Source organism: Cornus florida, unplaced genomic scaffold (assembly GCF_030987335.1).
Source record: "Cornus florida cultivar Cherokee Brave unplaced genomic scaffold, ASM3098733v1 CherokeeBrave_3.0.0_Hap2_Chr10, whole genome shotgun sequence".
NCBI lineage: Eukaryota > Viridiplantae > Streptophyta > Magnoliopsida > Cornales > Cornaceae > Cornus > Cornus florida.
Window position 1 is genome coordinate 75,820,008 of NW_026775580.1, and position 23,181 is coordinate 75,843,188.

Below are 23,181 nucleotides of genomic sequence, written 5' to 3' on the forward strand. Positions count from 1 at the left end.
TTTCATTTCCCACTCCAGATTCCATCCAGCCAAACACGCACTTAAATCCACCACTCTTATTATTTTTCCCACTTTCCCAGAAAACCCTACCTTGCGCTATGGTGCGCACTACGCCCCCCTTTATAAACCCCTCCCTCCCTCCTCCACTTTTTTCCCACCACAAAACAAATGCTGCTTTCGGTGTTCCTCGCACTCTTTCTACCGTGCGCCGGCATGAGCGCAGTGTTCGTGGTCTACATGTGCCTCTTGTGGTACGCCGCCAGCCTCGCCCGCGACACCGATCACGACGACACCCGGTTGCCGGTAAAACAGGCGGCGGGGATAGGGCTCTCCGCCTCGGAACTCGAGAAACTGCCGAGAATCACCGGCAAAGACTTGGTTCTGGGGACGGAGTGCGCGGTGTGCCTGGACGAGATGGAGTGGGACCAACCGGCTCGGCTGTTACCCGGTTGCAATCACGGGTTTCATCTACAATGCGCCGATACGTGGCTCTCTAAGAAGTCGGTCTGCCCTGTTTGTCGAGCCAAGCTCGACCCTGAGTTTCTAAATCCTCCCCAAAACAATCCATGCTAAGCCTAAACACAGAGCTCTCCTCTGTTTCGCGTTCCAATTCTTGTGGCTTTGGTATTAAGCTAGTACGATTATACAAAATACATATTTCTTCATATCTGTATGTATAGTTGGATGTGTTTTGGTTCAATGTATGTATAAAGTTATAAACGTATTGTTTTGATCACTTTGGTCTTTACGTTTTTTTAGTAATCGTTGTTGAATTGTTCAGCAATAAGAGGAAAAAGCTTTACAATATCCCGATATCATATTTATAATCTCCAAAATTCAAAATCTTTCAATATTTGAATAGTTAGAAAGCGGCTATCACCACATTCAACGGCTGAAATATTCGAGAGTTTAGTACCGGAATATTTTTCCGATGTGAAATAGGTTATTTTATTCAGATTTGCATTGTTTGTCATTACAGTAATATATTTGTTGGACATGACGAAATAACTAGCTGGTGAGATTTGGTGTATGATTTTGAGTCTGCAGAATAGCTAGCTGGTGAATAATGTACCGCCACTAGGTATTTTTGCAAACCTATATTGGTCCATTTGATTTGATTTGATTGGAGAGTCATGGCAAAACGAAATCAAAATTGAACACCTTTTAATAAATATATCAATATGGACCAGTTCACTTCACATGCAAATCCAATTATTCCATTGACAAAGGGGGAGAATATATTGTGTGAGTAAAAGGTATTTATTTTACTATTTTCTTTTTAATTAATTATTCATATAATTATTGAGACAAACATATAAAAATCATAAAGCTAAATTTTATTTCAAAATTCATTTACACTATCTATGACAAAGAAAAATCAAAATTTTTGGAATTTTTACAATTAATTCGTTCTAATATATTCGTTCTAATACAGTATAGCACAATAGTCTTACGCTCTTACTCTTACCTGTTTGTCCAGCCTAGACTCTTTCAAAATTGTTTCTAAAAATTAAGTTGTTACACGTTATTAGGGCTGGCTTAAAAAACTATTAGTGTGTGAAATGACCGCTCGGTCCTTAAAGTTTATACATATGGAGTGACTGGGTCGGTCACAGTCTGGCGATGCATCGATGGGTGTAGCAACTGCTGCTGCAACTCCCAATTTTGCTGTCACACGGTTTCCCAGGTGTATTTATGCCACGGAAAACATCTTTTGTGCTTACCAAAAAAAGTAAGGCACTGTTTGGAAAACATTCTTCAAATTGTGAATTTTGGGACTTTCATTCTAGACTAGTTAGTTTGGTGGAATGAAATAAAATAGAAATGGAATGAATCAAAGAATAGAATGAGAATGAAATGTGATTCCCATGTTTGGTTGTACAAAAAAATATTATATTTTTGTAAAACATATATATATATATGTGTGTGTGCAGCCGACGTTTCATCAAATGCTTTATTTATTTATTTTTTAAAGTAGAAATTGAATGGTCATTCATTTAGTTAGAAAGTGGAATGAATTAGTGAGAATCACCATTCTCGGAAAATGCGCAAGAATCATTATTTTAATTTTAAAGTTAGTTACCAAACTAAAGAATTGAAACAAAAACATTACATTCTCACTTTATTTGATTCCATTCACTCACAGTGAATTTTGTTCTTATACTAATATAGAATTTTATTACTATTTGCTTTGGGTGAATTTGACATCAGAATTCACCATTGATAATTTTCACCCACGAAATAAAACTATAATTTTTTTTTTTTTCTTCTGCAGTGTGAAGCTAAAATACTTACTTTTAATGAATTTTGTTTAACCTGTCGGTAGCCTTTCTTTTCAATATATGTATGTAAGTTGTTATATTTTCAAGGGAAATGATTCTTTCACCGAATTGTTGCAGTGAAATGCCTAACACAATAATTTTTAATTGACTATTTATATCAAATATAACTAAGTGGAGGGCTTCACTTCCTTATTTGTTACATAATTGACCAATTAAAAGAGTAGGTCTAATAATTCACTGCAACTAGTAGGTGAAATAATCATTTTTCATATTTTTAATCATGCTAAAAATATGAGTAAATAAGTTTCAAAATTCTACCCAAAATAATAACTAATTATGGCACAACTCCTCAGTATTTTTACTTTACACATTCTCTTTATAGTGCTCACAATTTTTCTCAAAATCTGTGGAAATAATTAAGAAGTGTATATCAAATCTCACCTGGAACTATATGAGAATGTGACGCATAACAAATCATCCCCATGCCAGCTCAAGAAACAACAAAGCCTCAGCTAGCCTAATGCAAGCAAGAAAAGTGGTCTCAAAGTGGACAGTGGGTGCATCTTCTTTCTTTCTTCTTTTCTTTATATACATAATACTACGCGCGCGCGTGTCTATATATATATATATATATGCGTATATTTTATTTGGAGGCCTCTTTTTTGGTAGCGTATGTTTTCTTCATCGATATCTATGATGCATCAGTCAAATAAATTAGCGGAATTAGGAGGGGCTCGTGAAGGTAGATGCAAAAGCATTTAATATTGTTTTTACCGAGATTGAATGAATATTCATTTGACGTTGAATATTCATTGGATATTCCTTTCTTCTTTTGTTGGGTGGTGACGGTTGTTAGTGTGAATTAATATATACTGATATATATATATGCATATAGATATAGATATATTTTGAAGGTCACGGTATATGGTAGTGTTTTGAATTCGTTATAAGGTAATTCGTAAAATAAGTCAATAGAAAGATGGAGAACATGAGAACGACATGTAACTTATGATATATTTTTAATGTAACTTAATCAAAGCGAAAATACCATTTACGCACCAGTGTATAGTAAAAGGAGAAAATAAATAAATAGGTATGGTACCGGGGCAATGACAGCCCTTGATTCATGGATGTGATGGTAGGCCCCATATATTTAAGGGTTGGGATGAGTCCGGAACATTTAATACTCTCTCTGTAGTAAGAGGACATGGCTTTCCTGTAAATGGAAAGAGGCAAATAATACAAGTAATAATAATAGAGGAAACCCCAGATGTAAACGTATTGGACAATTGGTAATGTATTGTGGGCCTCGTATTCTCCAAGCCCAATTTACAAATTTGCAAATCAATATGACAAACAGGTACTTCACAAAGGTTTGGGCCAACAGCATAAATGGATGTACCATAGGGGTGTGGGCCGCAAGGAAGATGTTGAGCTCTTAGGTCGGATTGTTTGGTAGCACGCTCGGTCCACAACAGTTTGAATGGAGTTTTTATTGCCACTTCTCAATCTAACAGGTGATTTCACTTTAGTAGAGAGCTGCAATAAACTCTATTAAGTGTATAGAGAGTTAGGGGTATTGAGTTTTGTGTAGCTTGAGAGTTTGGTGAAATTAATTCGGTGGAATTATTTGATACATTAGGGAGCATTATGGTGATTTGATGTGAACCCTAATATGGGAATTTTTTTTTGGTTCCGGACTACACAAGTGCTTGGAATTGTGGTGCCTGAGGTAGTGGGAGCTGTTGAATCATGGATGTGGTCGTGAGTCCCACCACATCTAAAGGCTGGATTGACCCAGAGTACCATATCTCGAGGGTATTTAATATTTTCTCTTCAGAAATAATAAAATATAAGGTGATATTAATTAGCTATTATATGTAATAGATAGATAACCCCATCAATTAGTGAGTTTTTGTTTGATTTGTTTTGAGTTTATATTAATAGCTTTTATAATTATAAAATTGCTTTCTCAAAATTATCGTAAATCTTTTTATTTTTATTTTTTACACAATTGAAAACATTATCTTTTTCATTTTTGTGTCCTCCCTATATCTCTATTGGTTTTATAACTTCTCTCTCAATTCAGAGTTCTTGTTCTCATTGCTCAACCCCCTCTTTAACTTGGTGAATCTCTCCAAAGTGAAAATCTTGCACAGTTTTTTAATCTTGATAAGCAAGTGATTTAGGGCCTGTTTGGCAATTATTTGTACTTTTTTTTTTCTTAGTATATTGTAGCGAACCAAAAACACAAAGCATGTCTTGCAACGTTTGTCAGCAAAGTACTTTAGAAAAACAAGGCCAAAATCGGAAGTATAAAAATAATATTTTTAGTTACTTCTGTAATACAGCAAAAGGACAATTAAAAAAAAAAAACTAAAATGATATTTTTAATTAACCATTTAATTTTCAAACTTGTAACACTTTTTATCAAACATTCTTTTGTGTTTTTGCTTCCAATTATCTTACAATAAATTTACGTCATTAAATAAGTTTCAAAATAGTGTTAAATACACTCTAAAACAGAAACATTTCTTTTACTTCAAATCAAAGCAAAAATACAAAAAAAAAAAATAATAATAAAATAGTTGCCAAACGGACCCTTAATCTCTTTGCTAAAAATAATACTACGAAGTTTTCTACAATAATAATGAATTTATCAAATATATATTATAATTATTTTTATTACTAAAATAAGTCCTTCACTCCTTGAAAAATTATCATATTTACCAGCTCAACAACTTTGTTATTTAAGACCAACCAAACAACGACCAAACCCAACGTGTGTTTCGCTTTTTTGCTTTAGGATATTTTTTCATCCAACAGACAAAACACAAACTTCGATTTGATCCTTCACTGACAAATTACTTTAAAAACCATTTTTCAAAGTACAAATTACACAATAAATATTCAAACACCACAAAGCAAAAACACTGAGACTTTGCTCTTTAAGGTTGAAGAGTCTCTTCCTTCTTTTTCTTACTCTTTAATAAATCAAATAAATAAAGGACAGGTTCGTTGGTGCTCAACACACGACATGACACGTGGTCAAATCTGAAGGTGACACGTTTTGTAGGTCGCCATCAGAGTCCCTACTTAGAAGGAATAGGTTGGGACGTCACGTGACCGTCGTCGAGCTTTGGACTTAACTCACTCCCACACGGCAACGTGTAAAGGGACACGCGGCAATGCTGGTCCAGACAGGGTGGGTCCCACTTTGGGAACGTGTGCATCGATTATCGGGCTACAGGTCCTTTGTGGTGGGGCCCATTTCCTTGCAATTGTAATAATTGAACTATTGAAACAAATAAGATAGATGATAGACACGATGGTCACAGTTGTCACTATTGACAGTAACCAGGTGGGAGTGTGGGGTTCGTGTCCTTTCAACCGTTGGATGAAGTCCCTTGATGAAATTAAAAAATTATTAGGTGTTTCAGAATTATGTGTATCCCTTTTAACTTAATTAGAACACCGCATGCACCCACTTCATCCTTGAGGGTCCATATGAAATTTAAAATTTAATTATGTCATAAATAATAAAAATTTCAAAAAAAATGTGCACACAGAGTTAAAATGCACTTGAAATATAAGAGCGATATTTATTAAGAAAAATTATTTAACTTAACATACGAGTGTTCGAGATGTGATAGTGTAAGACATGGAAAATATATGAAAAGATGAGGGTAATTTGGTAAGTTAAAAAATATAGTATAATCAGTTTTCAAATCCCTCGCATCCTTCCAAAAGATTTAAATTTGGTTAAGGACTTATTTTGTTTGTAACTTTGGGAACAGTTTTTTTTTTTATTAAAAATATAAAATTGTACGAATTATGTTTAGTTCAGTTTCTTAAAAAATCAGTTATTAAAAGATTTATTTTTTTATAACTGTTTTTATAATTTTTTTTAAAAAATTTTTTATTCTCTAAATTTTAAAAAATTAATCTTAGAAATTCCAAGCAACTCCAACCATTATTCTACTCAATTCAGTGTCCTTTTCTAATTCCAATTAGAGTGAATTTTCCCCATTTCAAACACAGTATTTTTTTCCCTTTTAAAGTTAAAAACATAACTGCATATAAAAGGATAGGTAGATGATGAATGATTTCGGCACCAATTCAAGTCGAACAAGGGATATAGCTCAACCAGAGAAATGATTTGAACTCTTTTGTTTGTTTGGCTCGTTCAAAATCAAATTCTACTACTAGTGTGTGTGTGTGTCTCTCTCTCTATATATATACAGTATATATATATATGCTGTATATATATATAGAGAGAGAGCAAAGAGACGAAAAGAGACAGGTGTCCACCGAATTTTGGCGTTTCGGGAACCTTTCACGACAGCCGAGTGTTCCATTACAAGACGGACCACGCCATTGCACGGAAAACACTAAAGTCTCAACATCACCATACACGTGGCATGGCAGCGTCTCGTTTTAAACACGGGTTGACCTACGGGTCAACTTCTAAATTTTAATTTAAAAAACATATATATTTTTTATAAGGTAAAAAGTGTTAAAACTTAAATTAATAGATGCTGAGAAAATCTAAACTTAATACTACTAATCCTGCACTATTGAGACATCAGCCATTTAAAAAATTATTAAACTAAAATATTATATTATTAAGTGTGAATAGTATTGTTTTAATAAAAATATAGAGTATAGCTCGTTAAATTTGGAGTGTTAAGGCCAATTATTATTATTATTATTATTAGGGGTGCATACGATTGATATGGTATGAGAATAATTAAAATTAAACTTGTCTTAACAATTTCATAAATATATAATAAAAAAGGAGTTCAACTATTTAAATTAAAGGTATGAGTAAAAAATGCCTATATGGTATGAATATAAAGTGTATAACTCTTATATGTTCTAAAAAAATCTCTAAGATTTAATTTTGGAGCAAATAGATACTTATGCTGAAAAAATTAGAGTGCCAATCAATAATTGAATAAAAACTAGATAAAAAATTTAATTAAATATGAAATGACTAAAGTGTCTCTTTTTCGATTCACTGTATAATATAAGGGCATTATCAAAAGACATATGAGCATTTTCGGAATTTTATATCTTCAAAATGTCATGTACATGCAATGCACAATGGCACAGATCTACTGTGGGCTTAGTGGGTTTGTTATTTCATTTCACACCCTAAATTTATACTTTTTTACATTTATATCTAGGGATGGCAAAATCCCCATACCCGACGAGTTTTCGCTTGCCTTGTTTATGGCGAGTTTGGGGACCCATTTATATAAATAGGGAGAGGATGGGGATTGTATTTGAAACCCTGGCAGGGGATGGGGCAAGGGGAGGGTAACCCTGCCCCACCCCGTTTATAGTGCATTTTTACAAAATTACCCTTATATGTTATAAAATATTATTAAATTACATAACTATATGTATAATATATTCACTTCTAAAAGTGAAACCTTAGATCTATTCCCTTGCAGCATAAAAAAAAAAAAAAAAAAATATAGTCGTTGTGCATCAAACATCTTATCATGTTTTAAATTGTTATAATTGTGCTGAATCTTTATTTAATTATTAGGTTGAAAAATATTATGGTTGTGTTGATTTTGTTGAAGGTGAATTGGAATTTAAAAAATGTTATGCGGGGCGGGGCGGGGATGGGGGCTAATGTGGCAGGGCGGGGTGGGGATGGGGGATGTGGTTGAAAATTAAACGGGTATGGGAGAAGGGATGGGAGGAAAAAATTTGACCGGGGATAGAAATGAGGAATGAGATCCCCTTTCCACCTTGCCTTATTGCCATCCCTATTTATACCCCATAATTTATTAAATTGGCCCCATTGAAATTATGAAAAAAATCCCTTTATATAAATTTGCCCCTATTTTTATGAATTTCTAGATCCGTCTCTAAATGCACATGACTAAATTTTTAATGAACTTTGCTCATTTTTTAAACTTTACGGAGTTAATATATACAACATGAATAATATGTGTTAATTGTCCAAAATGTAAACATTAGGATATTCACTTTGTCTTTAAATTAATGAAATCACCTTTTAGTTCAATTCAGTTCTATAATTTTGAACTTTATACTTTTAGTTCGATTAATTCAGTTCTATAATTTTGAACTTTATTCTTTTAGTTCAATTCAGTTTTATAATTTTGAACTTCATATGTGTGTGTATATATATATGAGAAAATATATAATATCTCGAGTATTTTGTTACTTGATATTCCATCAATGAAAATTTATTATTTTCCTTGATAAAATAGAAAATGGAGAGCTTTTAATTAAGATAAATAGTCAAAATATTTTAAATACGTATGCATTGGAATTAAATAATAAAAAAGCTAGAAAATTTTGAGTGAAAATAAATGTGAGCGTAATTGTCAAATTCTGAGTCAGATCCGTTGGTGGGGGGCATAGAGGACCATCATCGTTAGAAGTAGCTTATAATTTCAAGTAGAGGAGGAGGGCATTGATTGCCAATTTGCTACGTGTACAAGTAATTATTATGAATGTACGAAGTTAATTCGCACAGTATCTATCACCTTCACAAAAAAAAAAAAAGAAAAAAGAAAAAAGTTGGCATTGGGTATGCAATGATGTGGAAAAGAATATGGTTCTGTGGAAAGGAATGATCATATAGTGCGTGTTTATGTGCTGAGAGAGAGATATAGAGAGAGAGAGAGAGAGGAGAGAGAGATATAGAGAGAGAGAGAGATGAGGAGCGAGGTGAAGAACGACAAGAACAAGGAAGATGAATTCGAGGTTGTGAAGGAAGTTGAATCTCACGAGGTGGTCTCTTGCTCCACATATTTGTCTCTATTGACTTCCAATGATCGTGATTTTCTTCTCTCTCAGACTGGAACTCAGGTACTCTCTCTCCTCTCTCTCTCTCTCTCTCTCTTTAAAAGTTGTCAACAATTAACGAGCTAAAACCAGGTTTAGTCTTCATCAGCTGTTTATTTTGGTTGAAAACTTGAAATATGAATGAATGTATATAAACTTCCAATTTTTTTTGAATACTCCTATATAAAAATTAGTTGTTAAAAACATGCACTCAAGTCTAATTAAATATAATACCACTTAATATTAATCTTAAGTAGTTAATGATCTCCCTTATTCTTATTTTGTTGATTTTGTTTTTACTCTCTCTCGCTAGCTAGCTACTATTTCAGTCCTACATCTTTGATTTTTGGATTATCATATACACATACTACAAAAATTAACTATATAAGATCCATACTCGAAAAAGATTGGGTATAATTTATAAACTAATTTATTATGATTTCCAGTTGTTTTCTCCCTAAAATAAGTATAATATGTTGATTATTGGCTTGTCCTACACTAAAATGATTTGTAAGTTGTCACCATAACCTCGTAATCTAGTTCTCTTTTTCTTTTTTCTTTTTTTATTTTATTACTGCTATCATAGATGAGATCTAAGACTAACTGGTGCCAAATCACACACACACACACTCACATATATTCTGAAGATGGTCAGAAACAAGCTGGTTGTTAATTTGTTTGGTATATATATATATAGTTTTGCTGTATATGGGTTTGTTTGATCTAGCTACTTGATGAGCTTTAAAAGATGAGTATTGAGTACTGATCAGTACAATAGCAGAAGATGGCTACAGCTCTTAGTACTAGCTAGCTTCTCAAAATAATAATCCAAAACTTTTTTGACAAGAGATTAAAATTTTTTTACTGTTTATTAAGGTTGGTTGGAACTTGGAATACATTTAAACCGTATAACCACATTGTTGGGACCTAATGTTTTTTTACGCATTATGTATTTAATTAGTATAGCTGTAATTTTATGAAGTAATGATAGAGATTCCTACACCTCTACCCATTCGATTAATTTTATGTATTTCCGTCGTCATGACATCACGGATATTAATCACGGATATTAATGACATAATGATGATGTCACCCTTATTGACGTAAATCAATCGGATTTGTCGGACTCCAAATCATTGTTCAATTTTATGACATCCAGTATGATTTAATTGAGATAATGAAATTACTTTTTTAAGGTCAGTCTATTAAACTTTCAGGATGATATCTTCTTTGAGGTGGGGATTCTGTAAATCTTGTTTTATAATTATTTTCTTGTATATTTAGATTGGCTAATTAAGCTAATTGTTTTCCAGATTTTGGGTGTCTCAACCTCAACATTCCGGGGCTTATTTGAATCCCATTTTACCTATTATCTCAACATCAAAGTTACATTATCTTTTGAGTCAAGACATCCTAAAAATGGTACACATATCGAAACCACCTTTAAAAACTAGAAATTTTTATTCGAAACAAATGATTGTGTTGGAGGAAAGTTTCCAGATTTTTTTTCCCTCCATTTCTATTTCCTTCTCTTTTTGCAGTGTTGAACATTTTATCCATCACACACTTTAATTGTCACGAGGAAAACAAGACAAACTTGTGGCTGTCTCTATTCTTATGTCTTACTTTTATCTGCACAACCAAACCAATGAGTAATATGTCACTTTCCCATTAATTTTTATTTTTACCCCTATTTAAGAAATCATTTTGTACAAAAGATGCCTATATATATATATATGTATATATATATCCCATAGCTATCCAAATAGAAATGGAATTTAAATCTCCTAAAATCTGCTAGAGTATTGAAGAAAGTTACAAATCTCCTAAAAATTGTTAAGATTATTCTAGAACGATAAGCATTGAGCAAGACTCGGAGAAGTTCTTACATGACCTTAATTGCTTAGTCGTAGAACATTAATCGTCTATAATCTGCTATAATCTGTTAAAGGGTGTTCTAGAAAGTTACAAATCTCCTGAGTATTCTAGAAAGATATAGATTGCGTAAAACTCGGAGAAGATTGGTGGCGCTAGTAATTTTGTGTTTATGTTGTTTTTAGCATAATCTTTTTGAGAATCAATCTTAGTACCTGTACCGTGGTATTTTTACATGACCTTAATTGCTTATAAATTGAACAGGAAAATGACTATGATGCAATTGGACACTCATTGAAAGAGTAATAATAATAATAAAAGGTACTAATGATGAGTAATTTTTGAAAGAAAATGGTTTTATCTCATTTTTGATGTAATGTTCCGAGACTTGTGTCACTTATGGGTGAGTAATGCGATTTGTTGCAGGTTAAAATTTCTGACCTTGAAGGAAAAGTTATTGGCCTTTACTTCTCAGCCAACTGGTATCAACCATGTCAAAACTTCAACCAAGTTTTAGTTGATGCTTACGAGCAGCTTAAAAGCTGTGGATTGGGTTTGGGTTTTGAGATTGTCTTTGTCTCGTCTGATGAAGACTTGGATGCTTTTAACAAGTATCGCTCAGTCATGCCATGGCTTGCAATTCCATTTTCTGATTTGGAGACGAAGAAAGCATTGAACCGAAGGTTTGATATCGAAGGCATTCCTTGCTTAATCATCCTCCAACCGAACTGGACCAAAGACGATTCAACATTATATGATGGAGTTGAACTCATTTACCGGTATGGGGTACAAGCATTTCCATTTACTAAGGAGAAGTTGGAGGAATTGCAGAAGGAAGAGAGGGAAAAGCATGAAAAGCAGACCGTAATCAGTTTGCTAACAAACCATGATAGAGACTTCCTCTTGAGTCATCCCACACCTAAGCAGGTCAGTTTCTGTATCACTTAGCTTCTACTTGACTTGGGTCTTAAATTAACTCTAATTTGAGTCAATCTGTAATCATTAGTGAAAATTACAGTACTAATTAATTTCATGAGAAACTGGAGGACAAATTGGCTCAATTTTACTCTAGCTTTCTCAAGACCTTAAATTAAAAGAACAGGTCTAGCTTGTGATGTTCATGACACTGGTTACCAGAAAGAAGAAAAAGATTTCTCATCCATTCATTCCTTATCAACTCCTTACCAACCCTATCTCTGCTTCCGATCTATCAAATTCTACCAAAATCTTTAAGAGCTTTGCATCGCCGTTGATCAGTCAATTCTCTAGACACTTCTTGCCTGCACATATTAAAGTACTATTGGACTCATTATAGACTGGCTTCATCCAAGACTTGTTGGTTTACCAACTCAAAACTTTTGTTTATTGCTATAAAATTTAGAATTCGCTCTTCTAATAGCCAATGAAACTTGTTTTTCTTGAAAGAGCCATGGAAATTTTATTTTCTTGAATGAACGGCCACCTGTGATCAACTCTGTACAAGGTAGGGAAGGTACTCAATGGGGTCTAAAATTCCATTTTCTTGCATGCGTGACCATGAAGCTTTATTGAAGATGCCCCATTTCTGGCATGAAAATATGTTATAATTAAGGGTTCATGACATACTAGTCACCAAGCAATAAATTTTCAATAGTACAAGTTCATTGTGGATTTTCTATATTTTGATAAAGTCCCAAGAATCTCTATGATGATATTAGTATAGCTAAAATTGAGTATATGATGACCACAATGTTGGGATGGTCGGAAAAAAATGCATTTTTCTTGATTGACTAAACGGATGTCTCTGTAGTGCAGGTACCAGTTGCTTCGTTAATGGGCAAAACCGTTGGACTCTACTTCTCAGCTCAGTGGTGCCTTCCAGGAATGAAGTTCACTCCTAAACTTATCTCCATCTATCATAAGATTAAGCAAACGCTGGAAAAGGGTCAAGGTGATGAGGACTTCGAAATAGTGTTCGTGTCAAGTGATCGTGACCAAATGGCATTCGACACGTACTTCAGTGCCATGCCATGGCTGGCATTGCCTTTTGGTGACCCAACCATCAAAAACCTCACCAAGTACTTCAACATTCAAGGAATCCCAAGTTTGGTAATTTTGGGCGGGGATGGCAAAACCATAACCAAGCAAGGGAGGAACCTCGTAAACTTGTATAAAGAAAATGCATACCCTTTCACTGAGGCCAGAGTGGAGGCACTAGTGAAGCAAATGGATGAAGAGGCTAAGAACCTCCCCCTATTGGAGTACCATGCCGGGCACCACCATGAGCTCACATTGGTATCCGAAGGCACGGGTGGAGGCCCCTTTATATGTTGTGATTGTGATGAACAAGGGTCCGGTTGGGCGTACCAGTGCATGGAGTGTGGGTACGAGGTGCACCCCAAGTGTGTGAGGTCCAAGGATCATAGTCAAACTGGTGATAGGTGATTGATGTTGTTGTTAATTAAGCCTACTGGTTTGTTTTCTTCTTGAAGCTAAATCAACGGGGTTTTATCTGTTAACCTAAGTACAAGGGATTGTGTCTTCCCTTTTAAGAAAAAATTAGTTGCTTATGTATATGGAATTGGATTCTATGCACGTAGTTAAACTTTGAAAATTATCTTAATGGATTCTTGCCCTGATGCTTATGGGTTGAATTAAGGAGAATTATTGAATCTCATCACAGGGTTTAAATGGTCCAAAAATATGTCACACAATCCTTCTCAACAAGCATGAAAAAAAAAAAAAAAGCATGAAAAAAAAAAAAAAAAAGAGAAATGAAACTATTTTAATGAATTTACTATTATACTGGTTTTTATTGATTTTGTCTTCTATAAAAATAAAGGTAAAATTGGTATTAATAAAATTTTATTAAAAATTATTATTTTTCTTTCCCTTTTCTTTCATTTCCTCCAACTTTTGAAAGAATAACAAAACAAGTGAAGATGCCTAAATTGTTTTAAATTCCTCTATTTCCTTTATTTTCCTTCAATGATGCGTAGCCAAACATAATATTTTATTACCTTTTATTACATTTCCTTTCTTTTCCTTCCATCACCCTCCAACCAAACTGATTGGTGTTTTATGTGTTTTAGGAAGAAAAAGAAGTGGAAAGTAAAACAGTGGTGTAATGAGCTAAATGAACTACTATTATAGTGTTATTTTTATAAGATTTAGTGATATTTAAATTTAAAATAATAAGATTATTGAATTTAATTGATGTATCATGTGATGGGATCTACTATCCTCCTACATAAATTGAATTCAAGAGTTTATATATATATATTTTCATAAAGCAACAAGAAAAGAATATATATATATATATTTTCATAAAGCAACAAGAAAAGAAACTAAGGAACAGAAAATAAAGAAGCTTCAGCCTCAAGAGCTTAAATAAACCAAGAAGGCCACACAGGACAGTGAACATCACTGCTGCAGGAATTGAGAGCCCATTTGCAGATAGAGTGGGCAATGGAGTTACAACTCCTTGGGGTCTTGAACATCACTGTTCCTTAGTTTCCTTTCTTGTTGCTTTATGAAGAAAAAAAAAAAAAAAAAAAAAAAAAATCCTTTAAGGCACAACGTTAAGCTTAAAAAATCCTTCAGTAGGAGGAATCCATTGAGGAGGAGAGGAAGGGCGGAGATGAGCATGGAGGCGAGTGTCCAAGGTGGAGATATTAGAGAATTCATTAAAGTATGGTTCGGTCCAGAATAGCTTTGGGATTACAGCGAGTGGAATTGAAATGCCAATCATTGCTAGCCTTCCAGATTTGCCAACAGTTGGATCATTAAATTAACTACTCTTAAATTTAAACTGAAAAGCAGGTTTAAATCTTTCAAAAATATTGTGAATTTATTTATTTATTATTATTTTTTTGTAAATAAATAATAGAATAATAATAGTAATAGAAAGTCTACATGGCCTGATACTGAGGCTATATGTGGTAGAATGGGCTTGAAGGGAGAGGATAACATTAGTTATGAGGAAAAGGGAAGGGAAGGGAAGGATAAGTTTAATCCTCAATCGTGTTTGGTTAATTAATGAAGGAAAAAAAAAGGAATGATAACAATCATGTTTGGGAAAATAAAGGAAAAGGAAGGATAATAATAAATTTACTACTATGCCCTTTTTGTATTTTAAAAGATGAATTTTGAGATTTAAATATGCAACAACATTTTTGTCCCAAGAGGAGCCGACTCAAGTAAAAGTGGAGGAGGCTCCAATATGAATGGAGCAGGCTCTACTTTAAGTAGAGGAGACTCCAATATGAATAGAGCAGGCTCCCAAAAATGGGAGGCGGCTCATTTCAAAAAAATTTATTTTGGGAACCAATTTTAGCTACTGAAATAAAGATCAAGTGTGTGTTTTTTTTTCCTTTCAGTTTCCATCGCTATTCCAGTTTGGGTTCGCCGTTCGCCTCAAAAAATCAAAACCCACATCTTTCAGTTTCCTGCGCTGTTCCAGTTCAGGTTCGTCGTCCGCCATTTGCAAGCTTCCCACGCTGAATACATGCCCAATATCAAGTGCAATTTTGAGAGTAAAAGTGACATGACAAATATTATATGAGTTATTGCCTTTCCTTTCCTTCCTTATCCTCCCATTTTTTGAAAAGTTAAAGAAATTACTGTACATTATTATGAAGAACCCCTCCAAACCCTTCCCTCTCCTTCCCTTTTCCTCCACTCACCTAACCCAAACACAATTTTTTTATAACCCTCCGTCACCTTCCCTTCCTTTTCCTTTCAAACCCACTCCACCAAACTGAGCCTGAGAGTTCTGTTTTGAGTGCCAAGCAATGGACACCACCCAAAACTAACCAAATGCAGTTTCAAAACAGGTCTCTATCAAAATCCACAAAACTGAGAACGAATGAGATGCTCTCACTCCACTCTTGCACTTCCGTTATCTCCATAAAAGCCCTAAACTGCTCCTCGTCTCTCTGCTTCTTCCGTCGAAACCCTAGAAGTTTCTCTAGGGTTCCGGGAATCATCCGTTCTTGTAAAGCTCAAGAAGTTCCTTCCGTCCAGCGAACCAGTTACGCAGGAGTCCGGTTGGAGGAGAACGTAGACACCAAATCTGGGAAGCTCAGGCTCGATTCATGGATTTCTTCTCGCATAAATGGCATAAGCAGAGCTCGCGTGCAGTCGAGCATTCGATCAGGACTGGTCAGTGTTAATGGCCGTGTTATCGATAAGGTAACTTTCATTTCATATCGCTGATTGATTGAATATATATTTATATTTGGCTTTGTTTAAATTTCAATCGTGAAGAATTTCACTTAAATCCGGAAATGTGTCTCTGTTTGTTGGCCGAGAAAATTAGGCTAAGAATATTGACATTTTCATCTTTCTTTGTCGTAAAAGTTTCAGGAAAACAAGTATTAACTTTAGCAAATTGCATCAAAAGAAACTAAATTGCTTAAATAATTTTGATTTTTACATGAAATGAAAGTAAATTAAGTATAAAGTTAATTACTATTTTTGTTCCCCTGGTTCTTTAGCAAATAAAATTACATTAGAGTTCACTCTATCTTTAAGGTGAAAGCTGGCAATTGTACATATAATAATCTAATGTATGTAAACAGAAGAGCAACCTGGACACTCCATATCTGATATTGCTTTGATCAATCTTTTGATTCTTGGGAGCTTTGAGAATATTATCATTAATGGCACCCAGCAGAGCGTGGTTTTGCTTTGATCAATACTATTTTGACAATTGGAGCTCTGATTTAGACTCTATGTGAGAAGTGTTTCAGGAAATTTTGTTTCTAACAATGAAAAAAAAAGAAAGGATTTTATGTTTAAAGTGATGCTTTAACTGAAGCTAATTAAAAGAGGAACTATCTCAGGCTTGATCACAAAATGTCCATCAAGATAAATGGGGTCTTGAGAAAACGAATGCTCTTGGCAAAATTTTTCTTAGGAGATGTTCTCCATCAAAACAATGAGAGTCATAACTAATAATTTTGAGATTATGCTTTTTTACCTGCCTAAAACGTACTTTTCTTTTGTGGTACATGTTTTTCTAGGTATTTTTTGGTGCTTGTTCTTCCTGCCATAGATAAGCCTGTGGGTTTGGGCTATTCTAAATATGATTTATATGGCTGTGCAGGTTGCTTACATGGTCAGAGATGGAGATAAGGTTAATTGCACAATATCCGAGTTGCAACCCTTAAGGGCTGAACCAGAAGATATACCTTTGAATATTGTTTTCGAAGATGAGCATGTGCTAGTTGTTAATAAGCCTGCGCACATGGTAAGGGTCTACTTCCATATTTAATTTGAGTTTGATGTTGTTCTATTATCATTGTGTGTGATATATATCGCATTTGCAAATAACATGCCTGAACTTCAAAAAATCCCTGTAAATTATTAAAAATTTGCAAATCACCCCATTTCCATCATTTAGCTGTGAGCATAGTAATGAATAACACAACTGCCCTTATGTAGAAATGAAAGTTTTGAGTTAAGAAAATGATTTTTTAAAAATTGTCCAAAATTAAGTTAAAACCACAGGATGTACGGTTGAAATAATTTGACAAAATTCTCCGTGTTTGAGTCCATATATTTTTATCCAAAAGTAATTTAATCCACAAAAAAGACATATCGGTCAAAATATAATATTCGTATGTCATATGAGGCAAACATGAATTTTTTCTTGTATTTTACCCTTAGTATTAGGTATTTGTCACAAATTTGACACACACTGAATGCATGCATGTGCTTGTTCACACATACAGCCATACATAGAGCCGGTGATACTAGGTTTGGTGGATTTGTTGACTGGACCACGCATAAATGGTGTTATCTTCAATGTAACATCTTTTGATCTAATATATTTGCTTCCCTAGTGTTAGTCTCTTATGATAAGTCTGGCTATGCCACCTGTAAAAATACAGAATAAGGTTGTGCGTGAAGTTCGGTTCTCCTTACGCAGTCTTATTGAATTGGACGGTTTCAGTAATTGTTTTAGAATTACAAGATTTTGTTACTGATTGAAGCATCTTTTCTAGTAACTGCAACTTAAACATTAAAATTTACAGTTAAAAACATAGTTACTGAGTCAAGTTCTATGGGAAGCTAACCCTGGACTTGGGACTTAATAATTTTGTGCCACTGGGTTATTCTCACATTAGACACAACAATAGTAAATTGCAATATATATTGAACTGTGGCTGTTCTTTGCTTGCAATTAACACTCTAACCTTTGGCTAACTTTGAAAATGGTTTCTTATGATCTAGGTTGTTCATCCAGCACCGGGCAATGCTACTGGAACTCTCGTAAATGGCATTCTGCACCATTGCAGTCTTCCCATGGTTGCATTACCTAACCAGGAAGTACTTTGTGAGGAAGAGGAGATTTCTGATGACGAGTTTAGTAGCTTTTCTCCTGAACAAATTCATAATGAAGGTATTGGTTTTGGCATTTGCGAGGCATCTATACGGCCTGGAATTGTGCATAGATTAGACAAAGGTACCAGTGGATTGCTTGTTGTTGCAAAGGTGATTTTTTCTTTCTCCGAATCTCCAGAAATGAGTAGATTAAGTCCAAGTTGCACTTCATGTATTTGCACTTTGATTTGCCATTTGGCTAAAATACAATCTCATCAAATTTATCTCCTTTCCGCACTGATTGCAGGATGAGCATTCTCACTCTCATTTATCTGAACAATTCAAGAAACACACTATCCAGAGAGTATACATCAGTCTTACGTGTGGATTGCCCTCACCACTTTCAGGACGTATTGACATTCCAATAGGTCGTGACTTGAACAATCGGATCCGCATGGTTGCTGTTCCTGGATCTAATACCCGTGGACAAGCCCGTCATGCTGCTAGTAGGTGATTTAAGGTTCTCCTTTATTATATTTATGTTTACTGATTAAAGAGGAGTTTAAGGTGGGGTTCACACCCAATTGCCCAGAAAATATCCTTTGTTATTAAGATATCCTCATTTTAGTTTCTGTGTAGGTCATTTCCTTTCATGGTAAAATTGGAAGAAATTTGAAAAATGAGTAAAATTGGTTCTGATCAAACTTGGTATTGGAATTATAAATCTTGGAGTATAAGAGAAAAAGGCATAAATACAAAAAATGCACAGTGAGGGTATAGCATATATATGCAAAACACTAGATGCGGATTATCGATGCAAAACCCCAAGGAACAATAGATAGAGAATGGTGATTATTTTTATTTTTTTGTTTTATTTATTTATTTGCATTGATACTATTTCAATATCACTAAATCAGCAAAGAAACCCAAAGTTTGGTTGAGTTTCTCTTTAAAATATCATTAAGCATATGATCACAGGGTTTCTTGCAGCTAAGACTATGGATTACAGTATGGAAGGAGTAGGATACTGCTGGTTTGATGATCCTGTATCACTTATAACAGTTGATACTAGATAGTTGAGTAACATGGCATTTAGAAGCCACTTTGCTGGTTTTGAGAGCTTATAAAAATTGTCTATTTGTTCAGAATTGAACTTTTTATGCTTAAAATAGTGAAACTTTGTACTATAGTTGGCACCGGGAAAATCATTGAAAATTGGACTCTTGTTGTGGTAAAACATTACTGGAATTTTGAACTTTCTTTATGCTGAATAACAAAGTTTAATTCATGTTTGCTTTGTTGTAAATCTTTATGCTGAGAGAGAACTTGAAACCCTAATTTGTTCTCTCAAATTAAATATGTATAATACCATATACATTTGATTGTATGAATGGAAGTAGTTTTCACCTGTGCAGTGTGTTGCATTAAAAACTCATCATTTCTACAATAAATTTTATTGACGGATCTAATATTCTTGCGATGCTATATCTCATAATTGAAAGTAGCCTCCATGAGGGTCCTAAAGATCACATGTTGAAGAGCTTACATGTATATCCTGGTTTTTTCTGTTTTTTCATTACTATCTGTTGTAAATGAATGCATAAGCTCTTAATCGATAATGAAGTTCTTATGTTTTTCTGGTTGTGATCCATGTCCAATGCGTTGAATTTTCATCAGGTACAGAGTAAGAGAAATACTTGCTGGTGGTGGTTCTGCATTGGTTGAGTGGAGACTAGAAACTGGGCGCACACATCAGGTGCTGTATTCCCTATAGTAGATGCTTCATTATGATCTTTAATGGTTTTGAATGACTGCATCCACGGAATAAGTGGCATTATGTCTGTAACCTTTTACTGCATGTATAATGCACCAGAAATAGTTTCTTTTACCTTCAGTAGGACATCTTTTAGTTACACACTGACTTCTTTTGACTAAATCATTAAAAATAGGCTTTCCTTATATGGAAGAAACTTCCCATCCTAATTAGGGTTGGAAATGTGTGGGTATGGTACCCTCGATGGGCATCGAATGTTTGTTCTTTACAGATCCCAAATGAATGCTCCAAAACTGTTTCCTCTCAGACCCACCCTATTGTTGTATCAGGCTTATATCATGCTAACCCTGTCCTTGCCTTGAAGCTAGGTCAGTGTGCCTCTACCCAAAGCTCTGGTGCCCCATTTTAAGTCCTCCCCATATTTGTCTCGTTGGGGCAGGTCACCAAGGGGTGGGTAGACGCAATGTAATGTATATTGCCACCCCTAATCTAATATTGGAAGCACAAATACTTTTCTTACAGTGCTGTGGCGGTATCAGACACTTTCGCATACGTAGATACGGCTCGGACATGAGTCGGATATGACTAGAATACATTTTGAAAAATGAATATTTTATTTCTGGTTCAACACGGCAAGGATACGTTTTGGACCACTTTCAGGATATGGCGGGGTGGTTTTGTAATTATTATTTTTTTGGACAAATGTGATTTAATGCAATTTAAAATATATTTTGGGTTAATTAGAATAATAATATAAAATTTAAGGAAAAAAAAAAAAAACAAGCATCTAAATCTAAATTTCAAATTAGTGATTTTAATCATGATTACGTGGATAAAATGGCAAAAAATATTATTTATATATATATAATAATATATTACATTATTATTTTTTGACGTATCCATGCCATAACCGTGTACTACCTTTTTGAGATTTTTCGTATTGCTGTGTCTATATAATGTCGTACCAGTGTCCCGTATCCATATCCGTGCTTCCTAGATCTTAATGCATCATCTCCCATTGGGAGCTGAAACAAACCAATAGCAGTAGGAGGTTTATTTCTTAAATGGAGACATGGGAAGGGTAGTCTTAAAAAATTGAGGGTAGCTTTCCGCATTGTTTGATTATGGTTTATTTTATTTCCGATGGCATGCATAGCCTGTGAACTCTGCTGGACCAGGTACACCATATACGACAAGTAGCTGCTTCCTGCAATGTTTTGCATCACAATACTACTAATCTCTGCAAGCATTTCACAACCTATCAAAACTTTCTATTACATGTCTTGGATTGCTATTTTGATGTAGATTCGTGCACATGCGAAGTACCTTGGAATTCCTCTATTGGGAGATGAAGTGTATGGAGGGACTAAGTCCATGGCCATGTCACTGCTTCGGACTAGGACTCCGACCAACTTCCACAGCCAACTTACGCAACTGGTTTCTAGATTAGAGAGACCCAGCCTCCATGCTTTGGCTCTCGGGTAGAAGATAAAGCTTCAATTATTACTTCTCTGTGAATCTCGTATCCTGCTATATGTGTTAATATTTCAGTTTAGGTTCAACAAGTACCATTGTTGGTACATGATGATTATATCCCTTGTTTCGTAGGTTTAGGCATCCATGTACTGGGGAGAACATGCACTTTTCTTGCCTGCCACCCGTAGATTTTGCTGAGATTTTGAGTGGGCTTCGTGAAATCAGGACAGAAAAGGTGATTACCTCTAGGACTTATCTAATTCTTTATATGGTCCTTGTAAATAATGATATAACTTAAATATGACATTGATGTGGCCTTTGTGCAGGTCCATTAGGCAAATCTTTTTGAGACCTCACCCAGGAACTAATTTAGTGGTTCCGATCATATTAACCATCTTTATAATGGATTCTCAGCCTAACAATCAGAAAGAGATGTGTCTATTGTCATGGATTGGATTGGCTCTTTTCATCTTCACCGAAGAAGTAAGAACCCATTTGCATGGTGTCGTCTCTATCCACATGGACTGAAGGAGGGGTAAAATATCTTCACCGAAGAAGTAAGAACCCATTTGCATGGTGTCGTCTCTATCCACATGGACTGAAGGAGGGGTAAAATAATTGCAAATTTCAATAGAGTATGCCATGTTAATCTGCTATTTGTTGTGCACATTGCCCTTCCTTCTGGGGTGGTGAATTGCACTCCGGTATTGTGGCTGATTTTTGGTAGTCCAATGTTGTGATTGAGGTTTCGCTCCTACTGGATACACTCAAGACAACACAGGTGACGAGGTAAGTACACCATTTTTTGATTGGGACGCATAATTGTAAAACTGATTTGGTTTTGTTTGGAGAGTAGTAGTGTAAAAGCAACATTGCGGTTGTTTGCTAGGCGTACATCTATCATTTGATTCATGTTTTTAGACGGGGGGACGAAATTCACTGGTACCTTTGTTCATTTCCCCAATAATAATAATAATAATTGCAACTAGAGATATACGTAGTATTATTATAATTTGATGCTTCTCATGGCTAATGTTGAGGTTTGTGACGGGGAAAATCATATAATTGCGGATGACGTGTGCCAGCTATGTAGCTAAAACACTCAAATAACAATCATTGTTATTACCACAAAAACTGATTCGATTTTTGTATCATTACTCTTGTGATAGTTATGATAAATTTGGATTTGATCATGATAAATTTAGAGTGATCAATGCCACAAGAACGGTTGCCACCCACCGGGCCAGATGGATGACAACACTTGTAGTATGCCTGTGGATTCTGTCACGAATGAAAATTCACAGCACCAAACAGATGTTTAAGAATTTGATCTCGTGGATCCATTGTTATTCAAGGTAACAGGAACAAAATGCCAATCACATTTTTCCATTTGTGTTCATGGAGCCTTTGCCATCTCACCACCTGGAGAAGACAAAGCCTAATTTGGAATTCCATGCCAAGCTTATTGCTTAGTTCGACAAAAAGGTGTTACGTTGTGCTGATATGTCGAACAGGAATTCAGTGATCTGAATTTAAACCACTTTTATCTAGCAGTTCTTTGATAGCAAACGAATATACCAAATTTCAAATTCTGTCAATTGTTGAAATACTTCCAGAGTGATTCACCTCCATGGC

At 34.7% G+C, this 23,181-nt stretch overlaps 3 protein-coding genes across 6 annotated transcripts; all 3 read left to right on the forward strand.

Moving 5' to 3' along the window:
- LOC132278710 (E3 ubiquitin-protein ligase ATL23) lies at positions 1-756 on the forward strand. The gene has a single exon (XM_059780568.1). The coding sequence runs from the start codon at positions 169-171 to the stop codon at positions 571-573; it is 405 nt and encodes a 134-aa protein (XP_059636551.1). The 5' UTR covers positions 1-168; the 3' UTR covers positions 574-756.
- Positions 757-8,751: 7,995 nt separating this feature from the next.
- LOC132275967 (probable nucleoredoxin 2) lies at positions 8,752-13,644 on the forward strand. Of its 2 annotated transcripts, XM_059777192.1 has the most exons (4): positions 8,752-9,137; positions 10,427-10,535; positions 11,415-11,915; positions 12,783-13,644. In XM_059777192.1, the coding sequence occupies exons 1-4, from the start codon at positions 9,100-9,102 to the stop codon at positions 13,410-13,412; spliced, it is 1,278 nt and encodes a 425-aa protein (XP_059633175.1). In that variant the 5' UTR covers positions 8,752-9,099; the 3' UTR covers positions 13,413-13,644. The 2 variants fall into 2 exon arrangements, with proteins under 2 accessions (XP_059633175.1, XP_059633174.1); XM_059777191.1 differs by lacking the exon at positions 10,427-10,535 and having other exon boundaries at positions 8,757-9,137.
- A 1,990-nt stretch (positions 13,645-15,634) lies between these two features.
- Positions 15,635-22,561, forward strand: LOC132275966 (RNA pseudouridine synthase 2, chloroplastic). Of its 3 annotated transcripts, XM_059777188.1 has the most exons (8): positions 15,638-16,160; positions 17,077-17,220; positions 18,207-18,467; positions 18,604-18,806; positions 19,974-20,052; positions 21,376-21,551; positions 21,679-21,781; positions 21,873-22,561. In XM_059777188.1, exons 1-8 carry the CDS (start codon positions 15,786-15,788, stop codon positions 21,879-21,881), a joined length of 1,350 nt encoding a protein of 449 aa, XP_059633171.1. In that variant the 5' UTR covers positions 15,638-15,785; the 3' UTR covers positions 21,882-22,561. The 3 variants fall into 3 exon arrangements, 2 of the variants coding, with proteins under 2 accessions (XP_059633172.1, XP_059633171.1); XR_009470809.1 differs by lacking the exons at positions 21,679-21,781; positions 21,873-22,561 and having other exon boundaries at positions 15,635-16,160; positions 18,604-18,802; positions 21,376-21,394; XM_059777189.1 differs by lacking the exons at positions 19,974-20,052; positions 21,376-21,551; positions 21,679-21,781; positions 21,873-22,561 and having other exon boundaries at positions 15,635-16,160; positions 18,604-18,810.
- The last annotated feature ends 620 nt before the right edge of the window (positions 22,562-23,181 follow it).

What these genes read in the sequence shown, in the direction of transcription:
- LOC132275967 (XM_059777191.1), top strand. Translation starts at nt 8,985, where the DNA reads ATGAGGAGCGAGGTGAAGAACGACAAGAACAAGGAAGATGAATTCGAG. An exon ending in TCTCTCAGACTGGAACTCAG is followed by an intron (nt 9,138 to 11,414) that starts GTACTCTCTCTC and finishes GATTTGTTGCAG; the next exon opens with GTTAAAATTTCTGACCTTGA. An exon ending in GTCATCCCACACCTAAGCAG is followed by an intron (nt 11,916 to 12,782) that starts GTCAGTTTCTGT and finishes TCTGTAGTGCAG; the next exon opens with GTACCAGTTGCTTCGTTAAT.
- LOC132275966 (XM_059777188.1), top strand. Translation starts at nt 15,786, where the DNA reads ATGCAGTTTCAAAACAGGTCTCTATCAAAATCCACAAAACTGAGAACG. An exon ending in ATGGCCGTGTTATCGATAAG is followed by an intron (nt 16,161 to 17,076) that starts GTAACTTTCATT and finishes ATGGCTGTGCAG; the next exon opens with GTTGCTTACATGGTCAGAGA. An exon ending in TTAATAAGCCTGCGCACATG is followed by an intron (nt 17,221 to 18,206) that starts GTAAGGGTCTAC and finishes CTTATGATCTAG; the next exon opens with GTTGTTCATCCAGCACCGGG.
- LOC132278710 (XM_059780568.1), top strand. Translation starts at nt 169, where the DNA reads ATGCTGCTTTCGGTGTTCCTCGCACTCTTTCTACCGTGCGCCGGCATG.